General features: G+C 40.9%; 4 protein-coding genes across 7 annotated transcripts in view; 3 read left to right on the forward strand and 1 right to left on the reverse strand.

Moving 5' to 3' along the window:
* Positions 1-20,555, reverse strand: part of LOC105280513 (flotillin-2) — a 69,542-nt gene that overhangs the window by 36,968 nt on the left and 12,019 nt on the right. The gene's annotated exons all lie outside the window — the stretch shown is intronic.
* Positions 179-4,833, forward strand: LOC105280505 (glucose dehydrogenase [FAD, quinone]). The gene is made up of 4 exons (XM_011341103.1): positions 179-260; positions 662-1,489; positions 2,447-2,636; positions 2,734-4,833. The coding sequence occupies exons 2-4, from the start codon at positions 1,073-1,075 to the stop codon at positions 3,999-4,001; spliced, it is 1,875 nt and encodes a 624-aa protein (XP_011339405.1). The 5' UTR covers positions 179-260; positions 662-1,072; the 3' UTR covers positions 4,002-4,833.
* Positions 4,964-11,058, forward strand: LOC105280507 (glucose dehydrogenase [FAD, quinone]). Of its 4 annotated transcripts, none has more exons than XM_011341110.2 (3): positions 4,964-8,408; positions 8,709-9,022; positions 9,089-11,058. In XM_011341110.2, the coding sequence occupies exons 1-3, from the start codon at positions 8,274-8,276 to the stop codon at positions 10,497-10,499; spliced, it is 1,860 nt and encodes a 619-aa protein (XP_011339412.1). In that variant the 5' UTR covers positions 4,964-8,273; the 3' UTR covers positions 10,500-11,058. The 4 variants fall into 4 exon arrangements, with proteins under 4 accessions (XP_011339412.1, XP_011339407.1, XP_011339410.1 ...); XM_011341105.2 differs by having other exon boundaries at positions 4,964-8,042; positions 8,182-8,408; positions 8,709-11,058; XM_011341108.2 differs by having other exon boundaries at positions 4,964-7,953; positions 8,182-8,408; positions 8,709-11,058.
* LOC105280508 (glucose dehydrogenase [FAD, quinone]) lies at positions 11,870-18,826 on the forward strand. Its single transcript, XM_011341111.2, has 2 exons — positions 11,870-13,684; positions 16,720-18,826. The coding sequence occupies exon 2, from the start codon at positions 16,910-16,912 to the stop codon at positions 18,782-18,784; it is 1,875 nt and encodes a 624-aa protein (XP_011339413.1). The 5' UTR covers positions 11,870-13,684; positions 16,720-16,909; the 3' UTR covers positions 18,785-18,826.

Below are 20,555 nucleotides of genomic sequence, written 5' to 3' on the forward strand. Positions count from 1 at the left end.
GCCAGAAAGGGTAAAGTGGGAGTAAGACCGTTTGGTTTATACGATCAACGTAATGTTCGAAGTCTCAGTCTTTCGCTTTCTCTGCTGCAAAGAACTGTCTGCTCGTGCCAACAACTCTGATGCCACGTGCTCTTGAATTTATTCTATTGTTGTGACAGTGTCTTGTTATCAGAATGTTAAACAATGTCAGATGAAGTGATACTTTTGCTGCAACGAGAAAGCTGCTTCAATTCTGTTATCGTGACACGATGGCCTCATAGGTCGTATCATAAATATGTAATTCAATGTTACTCTGAGCATTCAAAGATGTAATTTTTTTTAATTTTATTGTCTCACTAAACTCATATTTTAATGTGCAAAAATGCAAATTCTGCAAATATGCAAAAACTTCGTTCGCAAAATTGTCGAAAGGGAAAGTTAATTAGAATGGATTAACATTCACCTTTCTAGGCTTATACATTCAGGTTTGCTGTTTCGAAACTTTAATATCTATGACGCAAACTCTTTCCTGCGTTCTTCAAATTTTATCTAATTAATTCGCTTAAATAGCAGCCCCTTAAAAGCTACGAGAGAAAACACGAAGCATGAATCAAGAGGAGATTTCATTGTTAAGTACCCTAATACACTTAATTAAATAAATATACTTTCATCACTATTCCAGATTCTTGTGAGAAATCCCAGAGAAGACGTTGCAGCAATCGGAATTCAAAGATGTATCATCGGATACAAGACGACGGTTTATAATACATCATCAATCAATTTGCTTTACCTGTGATCGCGTAGTTCTTCACAAAGAGACCGGCTTGTAATCGCACAATTGCAACCACTAGTCGTACCATGAAGCGGCTCACGAATGAAATTGCACGATAAAATAACGCGAGGAACAATACCAACCTCGAGAGGAGAGATTTCACCAAAAATAGTTCTATGAGGTAGAAGAGACGGTCTTGATTTAACGGACAAGAAAGCGAAAGGATATGTACGTGATTTGAAACTTGGTCTGAATGATCATTTGTGAGAGCTGGATAGAATCGTTGTTACTTGGAAGTAATCAGGTAATACGTAACCAGAGATGAGTATCACAGCAATAATTGGTGCTGCCATAAAGGCGGCCACCATTCTCCTCGGGATCGGTATCAGCAAGGTTACCATAATCCCAGCACTGATTATCGCCCTCGCGTACTTCAACTATGACCTGATGGATCCAGAAAATCATCCGCGCGTAACAAGAGACCTGAGGAAAGAGTACGACTTCATCGTGATCGGCGGCGGCTCGGCCGGAAGTGTAATCGTCAACCGATTGACTGAGAATTCTGAGTGGAACGTACTTCTGCTGGAGGCCGGGGGTCACGAGACCGAGATAACTGACGTACCTATACTATCATTATACTTGCACAAGAGCAAAGTGGACTGGAAGTATCGCACACAGCCGCAGGATTCAGCCTGTCTGGCGATGATCGATCACCGATGCTGCTGGACCAGAGGCAAGGTGAAAGACAATTAGATGTAAAATAGAACAAGCTAATAACGTTATGATATATCTTCATCAAGTTTCTTATATTGCATAATTAAATTATATAAAAAGTATATACTAGTAGTAAGTATAGTGTATGCAAAAGTATATAAAAGGAATGCGCGTTATATAATAGTGGGAGAGGCATTCTTGTTAAAGTGATATTGGAATTTTACAATGATATCATTTGTACATTTTTTTTGGAAAACGTGAAGGTACAGTTATTAAGAAATGTAATAGCTGCCTTATTATATCAGCATTACTTCATCACCTAATGGCCCAGTTAGGCGAAACTAGTTTCCCACGTGATATCGTGCGTAAAAGTAATTCATATACAATTCGCGTTATGTAACGTTCGATTTATTATATAGAACCGAATAATGAAGTTTGCGCATTGGACGTCGTGTAGTTCAGATCTCGAACCTGCAATTTTAAGTTTTGCAGCTACAGTGTACTTCACGATTAATTGAGCAACTTGAGCAGCAACAGAAATTTCGTCATTGCACGAAAGAACCAGTTATTGCGTCAAACATCCATGGTATCCCACCCAAGTAACCCGGGAAAATTTGTTCCGCACTGATTAGAGACTTAGGTCGATTAAATCGATCGCGCTCACATCGAAGTCAACAATCACCACGGTAACGTCAATTATTGGACACGAAAGAGAAATTATTGTCATATATTTTATTTTATTTTATTTTATGCCGAGAATGCCGAATGTCAAGTATGCAAGCAAACTAAAGTGAAAGTTCAGAACGTTTAAAATAATAATAATGTACGCACTCGTTGCATTGTATCACGTCAATCCTCTCTAAATGATTTTATCATATCAATGAGAAACGGTCGAAATAAACCGATGAGAAAACACGCTTATCCGACATTACTTGTTGCACATTTGGTGAAATTTCTGCAACTAATTGAGTAATATTTCAGATCTTGGGTGGATCAAGCGTCCTGAACACGATGCTCTATATTCGGGGAAATCGACGCGATTTCGATCATTGGGAAAGTTATGGAAATCCTGGCTGGGGCTATGAAGACGTCTTGCCCTACTTCAAAAAATCGCAAGATCAAAGAAATCCATATCTGACAAAAGGAAAGAACGCCAAGTATCACGGTACAGGTTCGTAGATTCTTTTCTTCTTGTGCATGTGTACGCGTACGCAGAATGAAAATGAGATTACGGCACTAGATTGAATCGTCTTCCCGGACTTTTTCAGGGGGATATCTAACCGTGCAGGACAGCCCTTATGTCACTCCATTGGGTGTAGCGTTTCTTCAGGCCGGCGAGGAGATGGGTTACGATATCCGTGACATAAACGGCGAACAGCAAACCGGCTTTGCCTTGTTCCAGTATACGATGCGACGTGGTGCCAGGTGTAGCACCGCCAAGGCATTCGTGCGACCTATTCAGCTGAGAAAGAATTTTCATCTGTCCTTGTGGAGCCACGTGACTCGAGTGCTCATAGATCCGCAGAAGAAGAAAGCGTACGGAGTGGAATTCATCAGGGACGGTCGCGAGGAGATCGTGTACGCTAAAAAGGAGGTGATCCTTTCAGCCGGCGCTATCAACAGTCCCCAATTGCTGATGCTCTCCGGAGTAGGACCGCGGGTCCACCTGGAGCAACTGGGAATACCTGTGGTCCAAGACTTACCCGGAGTCGGGCAGAACCTGCAAGATCACATAGCGGTCGGTGGACTCATCTTTCCGATCGATTACGAGGTCAGCATCGTCATACACCGGATGGTGAACATCAACTCGGCGCTGAGGTACGCCGTGACCGAGGATGGTCCATTGACGTCCAGCATCGGCCTCGAAGCAGTCGGCTTTATCTCGACCAAGTACGCCAATCAATCAGACGACTATCCGGACATTGAATTCATGCTGACCTCCTCGGCAACCACCTCCGACGGTGGCAGTCACGTGAAGAACGCTCACTGCTTGAAAGATTCGTTTTATCAGGATACCTTCAAAAAAATTGAAAACGAGGACGTTTTCGGAGTGTTCCCGATGATACTCAGACCAAAGTCGCGTGGCTACATCAGACTGAAATCGAAAAACCCGTTGGATAACCCGTTGCTGTATCACAATTACCTTACTCATCCGGATGATGTGGCGGTACTGCGCGAGGGAGTGAAGGCAGCCATCGCCTTCGGCGAGACTAACAGCATGAAAAGATTCGGTGCCAGATTCCACGACAAACCGATACCCGATTGCAAGCACCTACCATTATACACCGACGAGTACTGGAATTGCCTCGTGAGACATTATACGATGACGATCTATCACATGAGCTGCACCGCCAAGATGGGCCCAGCTAACGATCCCATGGCAGTTGTAGATCCTACACTGAAAGTCTACGGAATTGACAATTTGCGGGTGATTGATGCGTCAATCATGCCGACGATAACGTCAGGCAATATAAACGCAGTGGTAATTATGATCGGTGAAAAGGGAGCGGATCTAATCAAAGCAAGATGGAAGTAGAAAATTAATTCTCAAAGATATACCATCACATGATTAATAGAACAAATGATTAATAGGAGACTGAATTGGAAACGTTTCGTTCATTCTCTTCTCCCACATGTGATTCTTGCAACTAATAAAAGTGGAAAAAAATTAACAAACTTTTTCAGGCTAATGCTTGACAGTTGATGCAAGACAGTCCGCAATTGGCGTGTTCTAAAAGGATCTCACACAAGTTTGACGATTATCTCAAATGACTGGAATCTTCGTGAAACACATGTGAAGAAAATGGCAATATAACATGTGGCAAGTGGCAATATGGCATCGGCCACTCGAATCGTTCTTTATATAGCATAGTATCTTCCAGCTATTGCAACAGCGTTTTAATGTGGAGAAAACATTCGGAAAAAGTTGATTGCACAAATTTAACGCGTTACAACATTAGGATTCGTATTTTTGCACAAATGCTGCGAGATATTGATGTAATTTAGACTACGATATTCTATGTGAGGAATGTCTAATATGCAATTACACGTAAATCAACAGCATATTAAGTAGTTGTCTTAATGCTAGACAACGTTAGCAATATGAAAATTTGCCTGACTGCGTTAGACCGCGCAATGTGCATCTGCCGTAACTAATCTGCAATTGCGTAAGAGTCGCTTGAGCTCTCTATTATAGTGACATAGCATAAGCGAACTGCAATTTTAGTCGCAATCAACTTTTTACCGATTTATTCGCCACTGCGCAAATACGCTCAAAACACATACGTATGTTATTATAATGATATATGTACGTATGTAAGACACACACATAATGGACTTTATTTAAGAAAACTATGTTGAGAATACACGAAAAATGTGAGAAATGTGCCGCATTATTAGAAATTAACAATTAGAATTAAGAAACAAAAAGTTTGTAGATCTGAAAATTAAATGTATATAATAGAAATTAATCAAAATCTGTTATATTTATATATTGTTATAAAAAACTTTTTTCTAGAAAAAAATAAAAAGCAAGAAAGTAAAATAAAATGGTATTGTATATATAATAGTTTAATCGAACTTTGAACTATTTTGATTATATCCGACGAAAAAACCCATAACTTTGCTTTATTTCTAGAAACGATTGCATAAAGGACCGTCTACACTGTAAGATTGCAAGCAGTAAGAAGTGACCAATCGAAATCGATTATTTCAAAAACTGACCAACAGGAACTCTTACTTCTTAATCGACGATTAAGAACGAAGATTACTACGTAATCGACTTAATTACAACCGTCCTGTGGACGGTCCTTAATAGATAGTCCTGTCATATAAACCTTTCTCTTTTTTTATTTCAGATTTGATAATCAAATTTTCGATATAGTCTCAGGTTCTCTTCAAAATGTCCTTGATCTCACGTAAATTCATTCGAGAAATGAAAGTAAATTTCACTTGTTTTTATGTAATACATCCGGTACCAAAAGCGAAAATGTCTATTCGAAGATTCATCAAAACGTGTTGATTTTCGAACTCGCATTATTTTGCACAGGAACTCAATATTTGCAATAAAGACATAAGTAAATAGACAATTGGATACGTAGATGATTGGAAGCATGCTTTACACTTTCTCGAAACAGAGCGTTTCATATATTCATGACCGTAATTTTAATGAGACTCTTGGACAAATTCGGAGTCAGTGAGATCACACGCAGGTGAAGTGGCTGGCACGACGAGAAAGGCTTACGAGCCTCTTTCGATTTAATCAAAATGTGCAGTGCGTTTCGATAAAGAGAAATGCGGCGCCAGAGTTTTGCAATACACTTTCAAAGACGGAAGAGAACGTTTGCGAGAACGGAGGCGTTTCTATCTCTTGCAAATTTACGTACCTACGCAATCTCAACAGATAAAAGAGAAATTAAGGATGACGATGATCTTGGCCCGCGGCAATGCTAAAACTAAATTCCGGATACACCATCGACGAAAAAGTGGAACAAGAAAAAGTTTAACGACCATACCCTACACCAAATCGCTATTGACAATGAACTACTTAGAAATACCGGTTTCTTGATTCGACCCACTTAATTAATTATCTGCATTATCGTGATTGCTACTACGATGATGACAGGTAGCCGTTCTTAGAGTTTAATGCTCTTCAACCGATTCAGCTATAAAAACAATAAAACTATTTACCTCGGATACATAGCATGCATCGGACGTAACAAGACGTAACAAGATCATCCATCATGAGCCAAGGAGAGCTTGACTGCTCGCGACATAGAATCATCAATATATATATATATATATCGATATATATCGAAAGAGAAATGCGGCGCCAGTTTTGCAATACACTTTCAAAGAAGGAATCTTTTCAACGGATGAAAGAGAAATATATATGCATATATAAACTGGATTATTGTTTTGAGATGAACGTGAAGATGAAACGTAGATGAACAAAATCCGGAGTATCTTTCACTGATTCCTATAGCCAAGGGCAAGGTTAACGAGAAGATCGGAACGCAGCACATTGCCGTGAGACAACGCGGCACGTAAATGCACGGATTGGTTACGCAGCTGCTACCTGCTGAGCATCACGTAGACACCATAAAGGGAGAAAGTGCGCGAGTGAACTCGTCTCCCCCTGCTTCGGCCAAGAAAGCAAAGAGAAAGACACCGCGTATCGTGCACGAAAGAGAGGAAAGTCCCAATTCGTCGGTTCGAGAAAGAACGATGTGCCGCGTGCAGTCACGTAGGCCAGATCTTTGCTCGATAATGTTCATTGCAAAAACGCGTATTAATGTCGAGCGAACTTATTAATAAAAGAAAATAGAAATTAATGCGCGCTTTTTCAACGTGTTTCTCAAACAAAAATGACACCATCACACCGTTGATCACCAATCGAGGGAAAAATATATTTACTTAAAATATGAACGTTACATTGCTTCGCTGCATTGTTTTCCTGCATTTTACATTTCATTAGCGATTACAGGTATGGGGATTCAAATAAAGCATTACAACCTTATTTCAGATATTTTTCAAATCATAGATGTACATCGAATTAACTATAGAAGGTGTCTTTCAAGTGAAAATGGCCATCAATCGCGGTCAAAAGAAAAATATGTTCAACAAAATAAATGTTACGTTATTCTGCTACGTTGCTTTTGCTGCATTTTACGTTTCATCGGCGATTACGGATACGGAAGTTGAAGTAAAGCATTGTAACTGTTTCCTGCGTCCAGATTTGTGCCAAAGCACAGATATATATCTGATTAACTGCAGAAGAGGGGCAATCACACTTAAAATGTGACGACACACCATGTCAAAATTAAAATGAACAGTGAAGTAAGAATGAAATATAAAATAAGAAAAGGATGAAGATTTGGAAGAATTCAACAGGCAGCGAGACATCAACAGGTACGAAATCTGCGAGGTAGATTAATTGAAAAGTAAATTGCTAGAACCTAGAGCAACATGATTTAGAACAACGCACTTTACGGGGTCACGTTTTCGTGCGATGCTGGCATTGAAAGTATGAACTGGGGGCTCCAACAGGTTTTCACTCTGTCCGTTCACCGCAGTCGCTACACACGGCAGTCTGGTTCTTACCGGCGCTAGTTTCGTTGCCATTTTACCGGTTTATCATCGACTAGTCGCACATTTCTGGTGAAGTTGAAGTTTATCAAGCAAGACTAATGCAGTATCACGCGAGTCGCGGAGCAGATTGCGACAGGATGACTGAAGTGTGATCGCTAACATCGGGAAAGTGTCGCTAACGTCAGGAGAAAGTGTAATAGGTAACGATATACCGTGTGAATCAGGAAAAAAGAAGAATCTATAAGACGATACTGAGAAATCGGCACGGAAACACATCGCGAGTGACGAATTAGTAGACACGTTAGTAATCAGTACGATGATTGCCGCGAGAAAATCCTGACGATGACGTCCGCATTCGCGAGCGTACTACGCGCTGGACGAGCTGAAGAAACTCTCGCGTAAGAATTAAAACGTGAATCCTGTGGATCACGATCGATGAAGAGAAAAACGTATGCGCGAATAGAATGTGAGACGGAAATCGTAAAACGTAATTTTATTAAACTGCTTTTAGGAAATTATATGTTCGCATGAGCGAGATATCGCACAATAAGTGTTGGGTCTTCTCTGCTATCGGAACGAATCCGACAGACACGTCTCAATAAAACTAATTGACGATTTATTTTCAGAGGAGCCATGGTTTCCAGTGATGTTTAAGGGAACGCGATTCTCGGGTGACATGGATTTGGACACTGATGTTTGGCGGTGACGATAAACGGAAATGGCAGCGATACTGGCCAGTTTGATCGGCACTTCTGTACTTGGATTCAGCTTGATCCCACTGTTGGCGATCGGTCTTACTATTTACAGATACAACAATCTCGATCCAGAATCACACCCGCAAAATGCACGAGAGGTAGGAAATCTCTACGTATTTGTAGCATTTGGACACTCTCTTTTAACGTAGTGGATAAAGTAGGTTCGTGGTTTAGCACTCGTGACTACCGACTGCACGTAAAATGAATAGATCAACAGTGAATGTAAAAGCTGGTCCTCGTGCACGCTCTGGTAATTTTATCTTTGCGCGGAAAGTTATCGACCCGAACATTTGCTGAGAAAACAAACTGCAAACGAAATATCTATGCACGTACGACAGTCAAAGTAACGCAAAAGATCGTTAATAGATCAAGGACGTAAGAGACTGATGTGATTTCAGCTATTGCGAATGTACGATTTCGTAGTGGTTGGAGGTGGAAGTGCAGGTGCCGTAATTGCTTCAAGGCTGTCGGAAGTTGGCAATTGGACGGTGTTACTCTTGGAAGCTGGCGGTAACGAAAACGAAATCACGGACATCCCGCTGCTTGCCGGCTACAATCAGCTCACAGAATTCGATTGGAAGTATCAAACCTCACCACCCACCAAATCCGCCTATTGCCTCGCTATGATGGGCGACAGGTGTAGATGGCCACGTGGGAAAGTTTTGGGCGGAAGCAGCGTCCTCAACGCCATGATTTATGTTCGTGGAAACCGGTACGTGTTCACTCTCTTGCATGCGATAACAAGCTCGAACAGATCTGAACTAAATTCTTCTTTCAGACACGACTACGACAACTGGGCTCGGTTGGGTAATGCCGGATGGAGTTACGAGGAAGTGCTCCCTTACTTCCTGAAATCGGAAGATAATCGTAATCCATATTTGGCGAGAACAGCTTACCACGAGACAGGAGGATATCTTACGGTCCAAGAGCCGGCCTGGAGAACTCCTATGGCGATCGCTTTCATACAGGCCGGCCGGGAAATGGGCTATGAAAATCGGGACATCAACGGATCCAATCAGACCGGCTTTATGTTGACGCAAGCGACGATCCGACGTGGCAGCAGGTGCTCGACAGCGAAAGCCTTCTTACGGCCAGTGAGAAACAGACCGAATCTGCACATAGCGATGTACGCTCAGGCCGTCAGGATACTATTCAACGCCGAGAAGAGAGCAACGGGCGTAGAATTCATTCGTGACAACGCACTGCAGGTCGTCAGATGTAGAAGGGAAGTCATCCTATCTGCCGGCGCGATTAACTCTCCTCAATTACTCATGCTATCTGGAATTGGTCCTAGCGAACATTTGGCCGAATTTGGTATACCAGTGATGTCCGATCTGCGAGTTGGAGATAATCTCCAGGACCATGTGGGCCTCGGCGGGCTGACCTTTCTGGTGAACGAGTCAATTACTCTGATGAGGGAACGGTTTCAGAGTTTCTCAGTGATGTTCGACTACATCGCAAAGGAACAAGGACCCATGACCTCTCCAGGTATCGAGGGACTAGCCTTTCTGAATACTAAATATGCCGACAGGTCTGGCGATTACCCGGACGTGCAGTTTCACTTCGCGCCCAGCTCTATCAATTCCGATGGCGAGCAGATCAAAAAGATTCTCGGTTTGAGAGATCGGGTATACAATACTATGTACAAGCCCTTGCATAACTTCGAGACATGGTCGATTCTGCCGCTCCTGCTACGGCCAAAGAGTACTGGATTTATCAGACTGAAGAGCAAAAACCCCCTGGTACAACCGGACATCAATCCCAATTATTTCACGCACAAGGAGGACGTAGACGTCCTCGTGGAGGCGATTAGGCTGGCGATGAAGGTATCCAACACCAGCGCGTTTCAGCGATTTGGTTCGAGACCTCACACAATTCGTATGCCAGGTTGCCATACGTATCCATTCGACACGTACGAATACTGGGAATGCGCCATGCGACATTTTACCTTCACGATTTACCATCCGGTAGGCACCTGCAAAATGGGACCACCCAGTGATTCCACAGCAGTCGTGGACCCACGACTAAGGGTTTATGGAGTGAAAGGACTCAGGGTCGCCGATGCTTCCATTATGCCGAAAATCGTTAACGGAAATCCAAACGCTCCGACCATAATGATCGCCGAGAAAATGAGTGATATCATCAAGGAAGACTGGCGAGTAAAGAAGAGGTCAGCCGCAGGAAGATAACGGCCGAAATTATTTTTTGATAAAATCGTTTCACTGATTTATCGAGAAATTATTCACTCGTTTATCGATATAATCAAAATTGCGAATTAATATGTGAACGGATGTAGTAAAAACTTTCTTCTTCTTTCTCATATTCAGGTATTCCTGGAAACTTGGTTGATGTATAAATATTTTCTTTCCTATATGCAATCTCTCTCTCTCTCTCTGGAGAGACGAAAATATTATTCCAAAACAGTTATCAGCAAAAGAGAAAGAGCAATTTAGAAACACATGTATAAAGACAGTCATAAATATGTTGTTTAATATTTAACGCGACTTGTTTAACATCTTTTCTCTTTATAGATATTAACATTTGTAATATGTAAGTAGTAATAAGTAAAATTAACTTTCCAGTACAAGACAACATGTGTTTTATATGTATATATAACAGAATATTAGGGATATTCAGCGTATCGGAGTCATTAAACTAGAAAGTCGAATGAAATCAGAGTGGCGGTGCCATTCTCTATAACTGTAACTCTGCATAAAATGTGGGAAATATACTAATTTATTTTGTTAACTGCCATTTTCCATTTTCGTACCCCGTGACAACACATCTTTATATTATAATATATACAGGGTGTTTCCTAAGTAAGTAGACAAACTTAAGGAGGATATTCCTTGGCTTATTTTAAGAAGAAAAGGTCATATAAACATATGTCCCAAACTGCTTTGTTTTCCAAAAAAAAGTACATCACTGTTTTCGTTCACTTTTCGCTTATTATAGAACAGTTTGTGTTATTGCAAATGAAACAAATGAAAAACAATAGTAACCAAAAAGAAAAATTATAACGAAAAAGAAAATAGTAACTAAAAAGAAAAATAATAACATCACAGTAACTGCTGAAAATGTCCACCTGCAGCCATGATACACGCCTCAACTCTCCTTCCCATTGATTGACGTACACGCTCAAAAATACCTGGAGTGTTACGTATTCTTTCACATCCATCTATTATGCGATTTCTGAGATCTTCATTTTGAATAGGTGTAGCGTAAACTAAAGATTTAAGCTGTCCCCATAGAAAAAAATCTACTGGATTTAAGTCTGGGGATCTTGCAGGCCATAAATGGTTTGGTCTTTGAGTACCTCGACCGATCCATCGAGTGGCAAACTTCCTGTTCAAAAATTGACCATCCCCACTCCATCCCCACCGCTGTTGACTCGTACTGCAAAAGCACGCTATCCGAAAAGTGAACGAAAACAGTGATGTACTTTTTTTGGAAAACAAAGCAGTTTAGGACATATGTTCATATGACCTTTTCTTCTTCAAATAAGCCAAGGAATATGCTCCTTAAGTTTGTCTACTTACTTAGGAAACACCCTGTATACCCCCTCCTCTTCTCTCATCTATATACATACACAAAAATACCTCCGTGTAATGATTTATAATTAGTCAATCTCTCGTGTTGCTGAAGATTCATTGTGCGTAAAACAGTTAAGCACGCCTGATCGGTCCAATCAATACTGAGCATTCATTATTACGTTATAAGAGCAAGCGGGAGAGCGAGGAGCGGGAGACGTGAGATCTTGGACGCACGAGATCGTAACGGCTTTCGAATCGCGAGCGAGTATGATTTTATATAACATTGCGTTTCGTGCCAAAAGCACGCAACGGGGCGGAGTGCATCCTCGTGTTCCTACTCTCGATTTCCGCTTTCTCGTCTTAGCCTGCGATACATCGGATCAGACGAATATGACCGCAACATGCGCACTTAATTATTACGCGAATTAGCGTCAACTAATTAATTACTCAATTGTTGTTAATGAAGAAAGCCGCTTCTAAACGTTCGCACAGAATCCACAAGCACTCTTGCAGATGTACCGATACATTCGAAGCTGTACGCGAAGCGTTCTCTCTCTGCATTATAAAATCACTATTATCTTCCGTTACGTAGCCGTTTTGTTTCAGAGATCGCAGAACCTGTCCTGCGATCCCGTTATGTGATTTAATTGCCGATCAGAGCACGTGCCAGGATACGTACGCCTCGAGTTACGATATAACAGGTTTAATCTAGTAATGATATCGCCATCGCAGTTTCCGTATATCGACAATTCGTAACGTAATCAGAATTTTGTTACGTGCGCGTAGAAAAATCGTTGCGCAAGCAGTTGCATTAGCTGCTGCGGACGTAACTGTCATCTTTTCGCGCTGGTTGTGACATTGCGTGCCACAATAATAATATATTTTTATTAATTCAGAAAAACGTAAACTGTTAGCATAATACTCCAGAATTTCACATGCATGTATCAAATAAACAAACATACACGCCTCGTCCCATGTGAAAAGATATAATTATTTTAAACAAATGTTCATCATTATATCTCATCTGCCAACAATGCCTCTTGTGATGCACCCAACGTCGCTATTAGATAATCTCCTCTCCCAGGCGCCGTACATTCACTTAGCGTCTCTTCCTTTACGATTAGCAACAATTAACACGACAATGGGCATTCGCACGTCACGTTTTGCCAGCTTTAGCCTACGAATTAATGGTACGCTCCCACTCGTCCCGGAAGGAAACTCTATCATCACCCACCTACCCGTGCGATCCTCGTGCAGCGTGGTTGGTGTATTGGCATGTGCGCGTGTGTGCAAGAAATAGCGATTCCTGCTGTTCGGTTATCGCCAGGCCGTAGGCTAGGATAGGTGCGCGCGTAGGTATCCACAAGCGGAGAATACTTTCACTGCCAAAGTACGCCTGTGGAAGCCTTCGGGAAGGATAAGACGGCTAGGCACAAGTGGGAACGACGACAACGACGGTGAGAGTGAAATGGATGGAGGCATACCGGTGCAGTACCGTATCGCTCTTCCGACTGTCATTACCGGCCATTGCGGTCACTCGGGCTGCCTGTCGCGTTTCCGGATAAGTTTCAGTAAACGGAATCCCCGAAAGCGAGGTTTCGGCAACGACAAAACCAATTTCGGGACGCAGCCGCGCTCTCGCGCGACCGCGGCTGATCGCATCTCTTCCGCGTTGGGAGCGACGCGGCCGAAGTCCTTGGGCCAGCGTCTCACTGGCCGGTTGTCGAAGGACCGCAGCTTCTTCTTGGAACAGTTATCCCGTAATTGCACCTTCTTATCGAGCAGTGAGCGAGTGTCAGTGCAACGTTAAGCAGATTGCCGAAGCCGAAGGACACTGTAAGGTACGTGTGTGTGTGCGCGTATATAGATGTATTACAATAAGGATAATAAAACTGACAGTGACTGACAGTGACCGACAGAGAAAAAGAGAGAAGGAGAGCACACGCGCACTGTGCCGTGAACAGCGTTACGTGAATTACGAAACAGTAGGTGACAAAAATTACTAGAAGTATTTAGGATGGAGGACAAGCGAGAACTGAAATTGTTATTGCGCGTTTCCCGTGCTCGCAAGGCAATCCGAGTTTTATATTGTATTTAATAAATGAGTGAAAAAAATAGCCTCGGATGAACGTTTTTGTATTCATATTTCATTATGTTCTTTATTTACTTTTTCATCACTTACGTCAACTGAGTCAAAATGACGACAACAGTTTTGTCGACTGTCTGAGAAAACATTGAGAGAGAAACATGTTATAAAAATTATAAAAACAAATTCCGCGAATGCTAATAGCACAGTATGCAAAATAAACTGCATATTTTACGAAGTCTACAAAAACATAACGTTTGTAAATATCAGTAAAGAATGAATTCCAGCTAATTATAATATCACAACATATATTAAGTGATTTGAACGCGTAATCAAGTGCTAAATAATAATACTTGATTACGCATCTAGACTATTACACACGCATATATTATTCTTAATCGATGACAATGCACGTTCTTCAAATTTATAATGCAATTGCTTACGCTTAAACATTTATCAATCCAGTTCCTAGTAACAATATAACAATCTCAATTTTTTATACCGATTTTTTGAAATCCTGAAGTGTCTGTAGCAAATCGCAGCAATTATACTTTTGACATGGGACGTCATCGTCATTAGCAATTACTATCAACGATGTTTTGATCGTCATTAACTGTCGCAAAATGGATTCTAATGAGCAGAAAAAGCTCGATAAATAGCCTATTCTAATTTCTAAATTAATTTCTCTCGAGGAAGAATCACATGAGCAGTAAATGGAGAAAAATCGCTTCGAACGTTGCATTATACAGAGATAAAAAATTCATTTAACTTTGCATTATACGTTTCGCTCTAGCATCAATTGACGAGAAAACTTTTCCGCACTCTTATGACGAGAAACATTTTATTTGACGTTTACGCATCCAAGCCATTATGCTCGGTAAACGCGCAACGAGCGCGTTAACACATAAATCGGCTGCATGATCTACAACAAGACGAGCAACGTCCAAGCACAGTTTCACCTGAAGTATTTGGGACGAGTTCATCCTGTTCGCGGTCTGATTACGTAACCCACGAATTTTCAGTCCTCTCGTCCCATAACTTCGAAACTGGCGATTATTGAAAACTTTCACCGATTTACACCTGTTCTTATTTTTTTCTCGGTTTTCGGGCGCACGGTTTCGACGAGCGCTCTGCTTTGACGTTCAGCGGCCGTGTTATTTTCACTCCATAATTAATCACCGCGAGATTAATGCAGCACGCGTATCAGATTGGATCAGTACTCACTGTACGTTGGAATTTGCACGGTGTGAGAAGCCGCGACTTACCTGAAACAAAACATTATATACACATGAGTAACAGTATCAACAACAACGGTATCTGCATAAATAATAATCAAATGTATAAACGGCGCCTTTCCCTTTTTAACTGCCAACGAACTGCTTCGAATGCGCATGTACTGACATATCGTGGCATGCGGTCTGCATTCAGTATTATTCACGACTGATTAAATTCCCGGCGATTTTAGCCGCAACTACGTCCGAGGTTTAACGAGCAATTTCAGGAAAAGTATTTCAGGAAAAGTAAAGGCAACTTCCGCCTCGCTTTCTGTGCGTGATGCATGAAATTCACCGAGCTGAGTATTCTCTCTACCTTTTCGCTCTTCGTCCCATGATTCTTGCGATCAATTTTATTTGCTGAACAATTGCCTTCAAAACGCTCCAGTAATGCCACAAAATCGTTTTATTGCGTCTTGCACGCAAATAAATCACCGACGTTATCCTTACGCTTTATCTCAGCGCGAGTGGCATTGTGTTAATTGTTCTAATCGTGGCGCGACAAGGAAGTAGGCTTCGAGATCTCGGAGAAGATGACAAGGCGAGATTTATGAAAGTTATGAAATAATCAGTTTCACGTAAAGCAATTATGAACATATGACTCGTACATCGTCCAAGATAATTTCACGAAACTTTATACATTTACGCACTGTAAATATTATCAATCAGAAGTCCCTTTAGAGAGTAGAATTTGCAGATCTTGTATTTCTTCGCATCTACGAAGTAGTCTTCGTCGTTTTAGATGCTCATGAATTTCAGAACGTTTCTTCAAGAACAGCGATATCGAGTAGAAATCTTTGTTGCCGCTAGAAATATCGCATCTCGAGTATATATTTGTGATTTCACACTTCGCCTTTCGCAAAACCCTCTCGAACTGCTCCACAGGCGAAAGGTACTCGACTTAGTACACCTGCCTGGCATCTAAGTACCGATTAGTGAGACATTGTTCAGCACAATCAGTACTAGCATATAGATCTATAGATCGACATTAATTAATGACCGTGCGAGATGAAGCTGGATAAGGAAATCAAGAAGAGTGCAAAAGAGGAGGGGGAACAAGGACGGGAGAAGGTGGCATAACGTAACCACTCGTCTCGTCTCGTCCAGCGGAGGTTGACGAGAAAGAGCCAGAGGCAAAGGTTTAGTGCCAGTGAAATACTTTCTCCTTTCCCCGTTATGAGATCACCATCTCCTTCCTCCGGCGGGTCCGGACATAACTTCGCGCGCGCCGTTTACTTACTGATTTACACGTGGATGGGGAAACCGGCCACGCGGGATGCCCTGTAGCCTCATACACTGGATGTTGCCGTCGTGATGTGTGCCGCGAAGGGGCATGACTGTATTTAACTCGGGAGACTTTGGTACTTCCGTACTCCATGTCGTACCGCTCTTCCTTCCGCAATCAGAAACCTGTCGCTTCCATTTTACGAGAAGTTTCTCATTGATTATGTTACTCGATGAAAAGGCATCAAATGTTAATATCTGCTATATATATATTTTTACTGTTTTTTTGTAGGAATGGCATGGAAATGATGCACCGAAACCGATAACAACGTCATGAAGCATCGAAAAAGTGACGCACCCATCGACGTTCGAAGGGATGAAAAAATCGGCACACGACCACCTGACGTTCCGTTATGATAGCCACAAAAGTCACGAGGACGGGGTACTGTTAGAAAAGCAAGAGTCCAGTCGCTCTCACCAGGATGGTTTTCAGTACGATAGTGGTGACATCTGCGTTGAAAGGCGCTATCGGTTTGATGGGCACAGGCTTATGGCTGGTGCCACTGCTAATCGCTGGGCTTTCTTACTATCGTTATGATCAACTAGATCCCGAGAGTCGATCCATTGACAGGCATTCCTTGTATCCGGAATACGACTTTATCGTCATCGGCGGCGGTTCAGCGGGAGCGGTAGTCGCCAGTCGATTGTCGGAGATAACGGAGTGGAACGTGTTGTTACTGGAGGCTGGCCCAGACGAGAACGAGATCACGGACGTGCCATCTCTGGCCGCGTATCTGCAGTTGTCGAAATTGGACTGGAAGTACAAGACCGAACCCACGGGCAAGGCTTGTCTGGCAATGAAAGGCGGTCGCTGCAACTGGCCGCGCGGTAAAGTCTTGGGAGGTAGCAGCACACTAAACTACATGCTGTATGTACGAGGTAACAAGCACGACTATGATCATTGGGAATCACTGGGTAACACTGGCTGGGGATACGAACAGGCCCTCTACTACTTCAAAAAATCGGAAGATAATCGGAATCCGTATCTACAAAGAAGTTCTTACCACGCGACTGGCGGTTACCTGACGGTTCAAGAGTCGCCTTGGAAGACGCCTTTAGTGGTTGCTTTTGTCCAAGCCGGAGTCGAAATGGGGTACGAGAACAGGGACATAAATGGCGAACAGCAAACAGGCTTCATGATATCGCAGGGAACTATTCGCAGGGGCAGCAGATGCTCCACTGCGAAGGCCTTTCTACGACCTGTACGACTGCGTAGAAACATCCATACTGCTATGAACAGTTACGTGGCCAAAATCGTGATTGATCCGTTGACAATGAGAGCTACTGGGGTCGAGTTCATTAGAAACGGTCGTAGACAAATAGTCAGAGCACGGAAAGAGGTAATATTATCAGCAGGTGCCATTAACAGTCCTCAGATACTAATGCTATCGGGAATTGGACCGAAAGAGCATTTACGACACGTTGGCATTTCTGTAATTAAAGACCTCCGGGTTGGAGACAACCTTCAAGATCATGTCGGAATGGGCGGTTTAACATTCCTGATTGATAAACCGGTTGCTATAGTTCAAGACCGTTTCCAAGCAGCTCCGATGACGATGCATTACGTGGTCAATGGTAGAGGTCCTATGACAACGCTGGGTGGCGTTGAGGGTTATGCATTTATTAACACAAGATACGCTAATCACTCCATTGATTATCCAGATGTGCAGTTACACATGGCGCCAGCCTCAATAAATTCTGATGCAGGAGTACAAGTGCGAAAAGTCTTGGGACTAACGGATGAAGTGTACAATACTGTTTATAGGCCAATTAGCAATAGAGATGCCTGGACTATTATGCCTTTGTTATTAAGACCTAGATCTCGTGGTACGGTGCGATTAAGAAGTTCTAATCCCTTTCACAAACCTGTTATCAACGCAAGTTATTTTTCTGATCCTATGGATATCGCTATTTTGATAGAAGGTGCGAAACTTGCGATCCAAATTAGCGACGCAAAGGTTTTCAAGCAATTTGGCTCGAGGCTTCATCGCGTCAAGCTGCCAGGATGCAAACATCTTAAGTTTGATTCTGACGCTTACTGGGAATGTCACATTCGGCATATTACTATGACAATCTATCACCCCGTAGGCACTGCCAAAATGGGACCACCATCTGATCCTACTGCTGTGGTGGATCCAAGATTGAAAGTCTACGGTATCGCAGGTCTGCGAGTCATCGACGCTTCCATCATGCCGACCATATGCAGCGGAAATACAAATGCTCCTGTAATTATGATCGGCGAAAGAGGCGCGGATCTTATCAAAGAAGATTGGTTAGCTACGATTGCCAATAAGTAATTAATCTTTTCAGTATGGTCAATTATAAAGTCAATAGCCGAAGAAAGTGATGTTTAAAATACCATAATAATTTAATTTAATTGTTAACGTTTTTTTCAAGTCAGAAATTATTTATAAAACTAGTGGAATAATTATCAAAGATTATTTTTCAAACATCTGCATTAATATTATCTATGTACTATCATTAATATTATGTTCATATAAATAATTGATTGAGTTGTGACGGAAACATGATGTAATATGAATAATTTGTTTAACTTGTACAAAAAATACATTTTCCAATATTTAAATAATTTTTATAATACCTTTGTAACAAAACATTTTTATAATAATTCGACACACCTAGAGAGTAAACCGAAAGTGAAAACGTTTCAATAATAAAATTTAGCAGGCCAGTTTGAGTATGAAATTAATGAGATTATATAAAAGCGATTAAACGTGTCTCAGGTACAATCTTATTCAAGTTTTGCAATTTTCTCACGTGCCATATAATAATAATTTAATGTTTTATGCAGATTAACGCGTATATAAATTTCTATAGCATTATAATAAGTTTGTTTTAATATTATATATCTACGTCGGCAAAATAATTAATTGTTTTTAGTCGTAATAAGCAAGTGAGATTTATATGTTACTTGTTAAGACGCCCAGTTAATTTATAAAATTAATTGAATGATGTTAGAAATGTTAGAAATTTTAAGCTGTATGTTTATAAAATAAATAATGTTACTATAAAATACAAAAAAGATGTATTCTATTTTTATTAATATAGTTTTTCTTTTTATTCAGAAATTATACAACCATGTTTCTTCCTTCGATTATAAGTACATGATATATCACGTGATGTAAGTTTATCAAAAAACATGATAGTGTTCAGAAATTCATCAAACTTCTTGTATATTTGACATATAAACGAGTTACGATTAATAGTTTATGTAATATGACATCTTAAATAAGATTTTATGTTAAAAACTATTAAAAGATACCTCAACAAATACGTATTCTCTTTCTCTAGTCACTGCAGATATTTCGTACTATTATGTGCAGTCAACTAAACCTATTTCTTCAAATGTTAATTTTTTACATCTTATAATATCTAAAATTAAATTATGAAATAAAATGTTTTAATAGCTAATAATATTTTCAGTAGTTATAATTATCGAAAAGCCATATTAAAAATCGAATTACGAAAATTAAAATCACGGCACACAACTCGTCAAAGCTTCGTGATGACTGCGGTTCCCCAAGTGATGGGAACTAATTGCTTCAGCAGATGAGTTACACACTCCTAGCGAATTCCGAATTCCATGGCTACCATGGAAATTCCTGCTGTCTTAAGCAACCAACGCGTGTGGTTTCATGGTTCAAGAAATAATTAAAAAATTGTGAGAAAGAATATTGAATAAATAATTTCACGACTTAACTCATATCGATTTATGCCGTTTATGATTTTGCTCTTGATGCATAATTTGCTTTATATAAAATAACTTGCATATACGTTATAACAATTATCATACATTATCATGATTTAAAATGGAAATTTTTCTCTTTTCTTATGCAATACTTGTATATTTTAACCATTTCTTATATAAATTTCTTATATGCAAATTTACACCATTCTGACACTCGATTATGTTTATTGATCTAATGACCTTTTGCTGTTATTTTCGCGGTTATTGCCAAGCTTATAGTCATAATGAAGTTCTTATGTAAAAAGTATATAACTGCCAGAAGGATCTGCACGAAAGTGTTTTTTATTCGTCTTCCTCCT

This window comes from Ooceraea biroi, chromosome 12 (genome assembly GCF_003672135.1).
Source record: "Ooceraea biroi isolate clonal line C1 chromosome 12, Obir_v5.4, whole genome shotgun sequence".
NCBI lineage: Eukaryota > Metazoa > Arthropoda > Insecta > Hymenoptera > Formicidae > Ooceraea > Ooceraea biroi.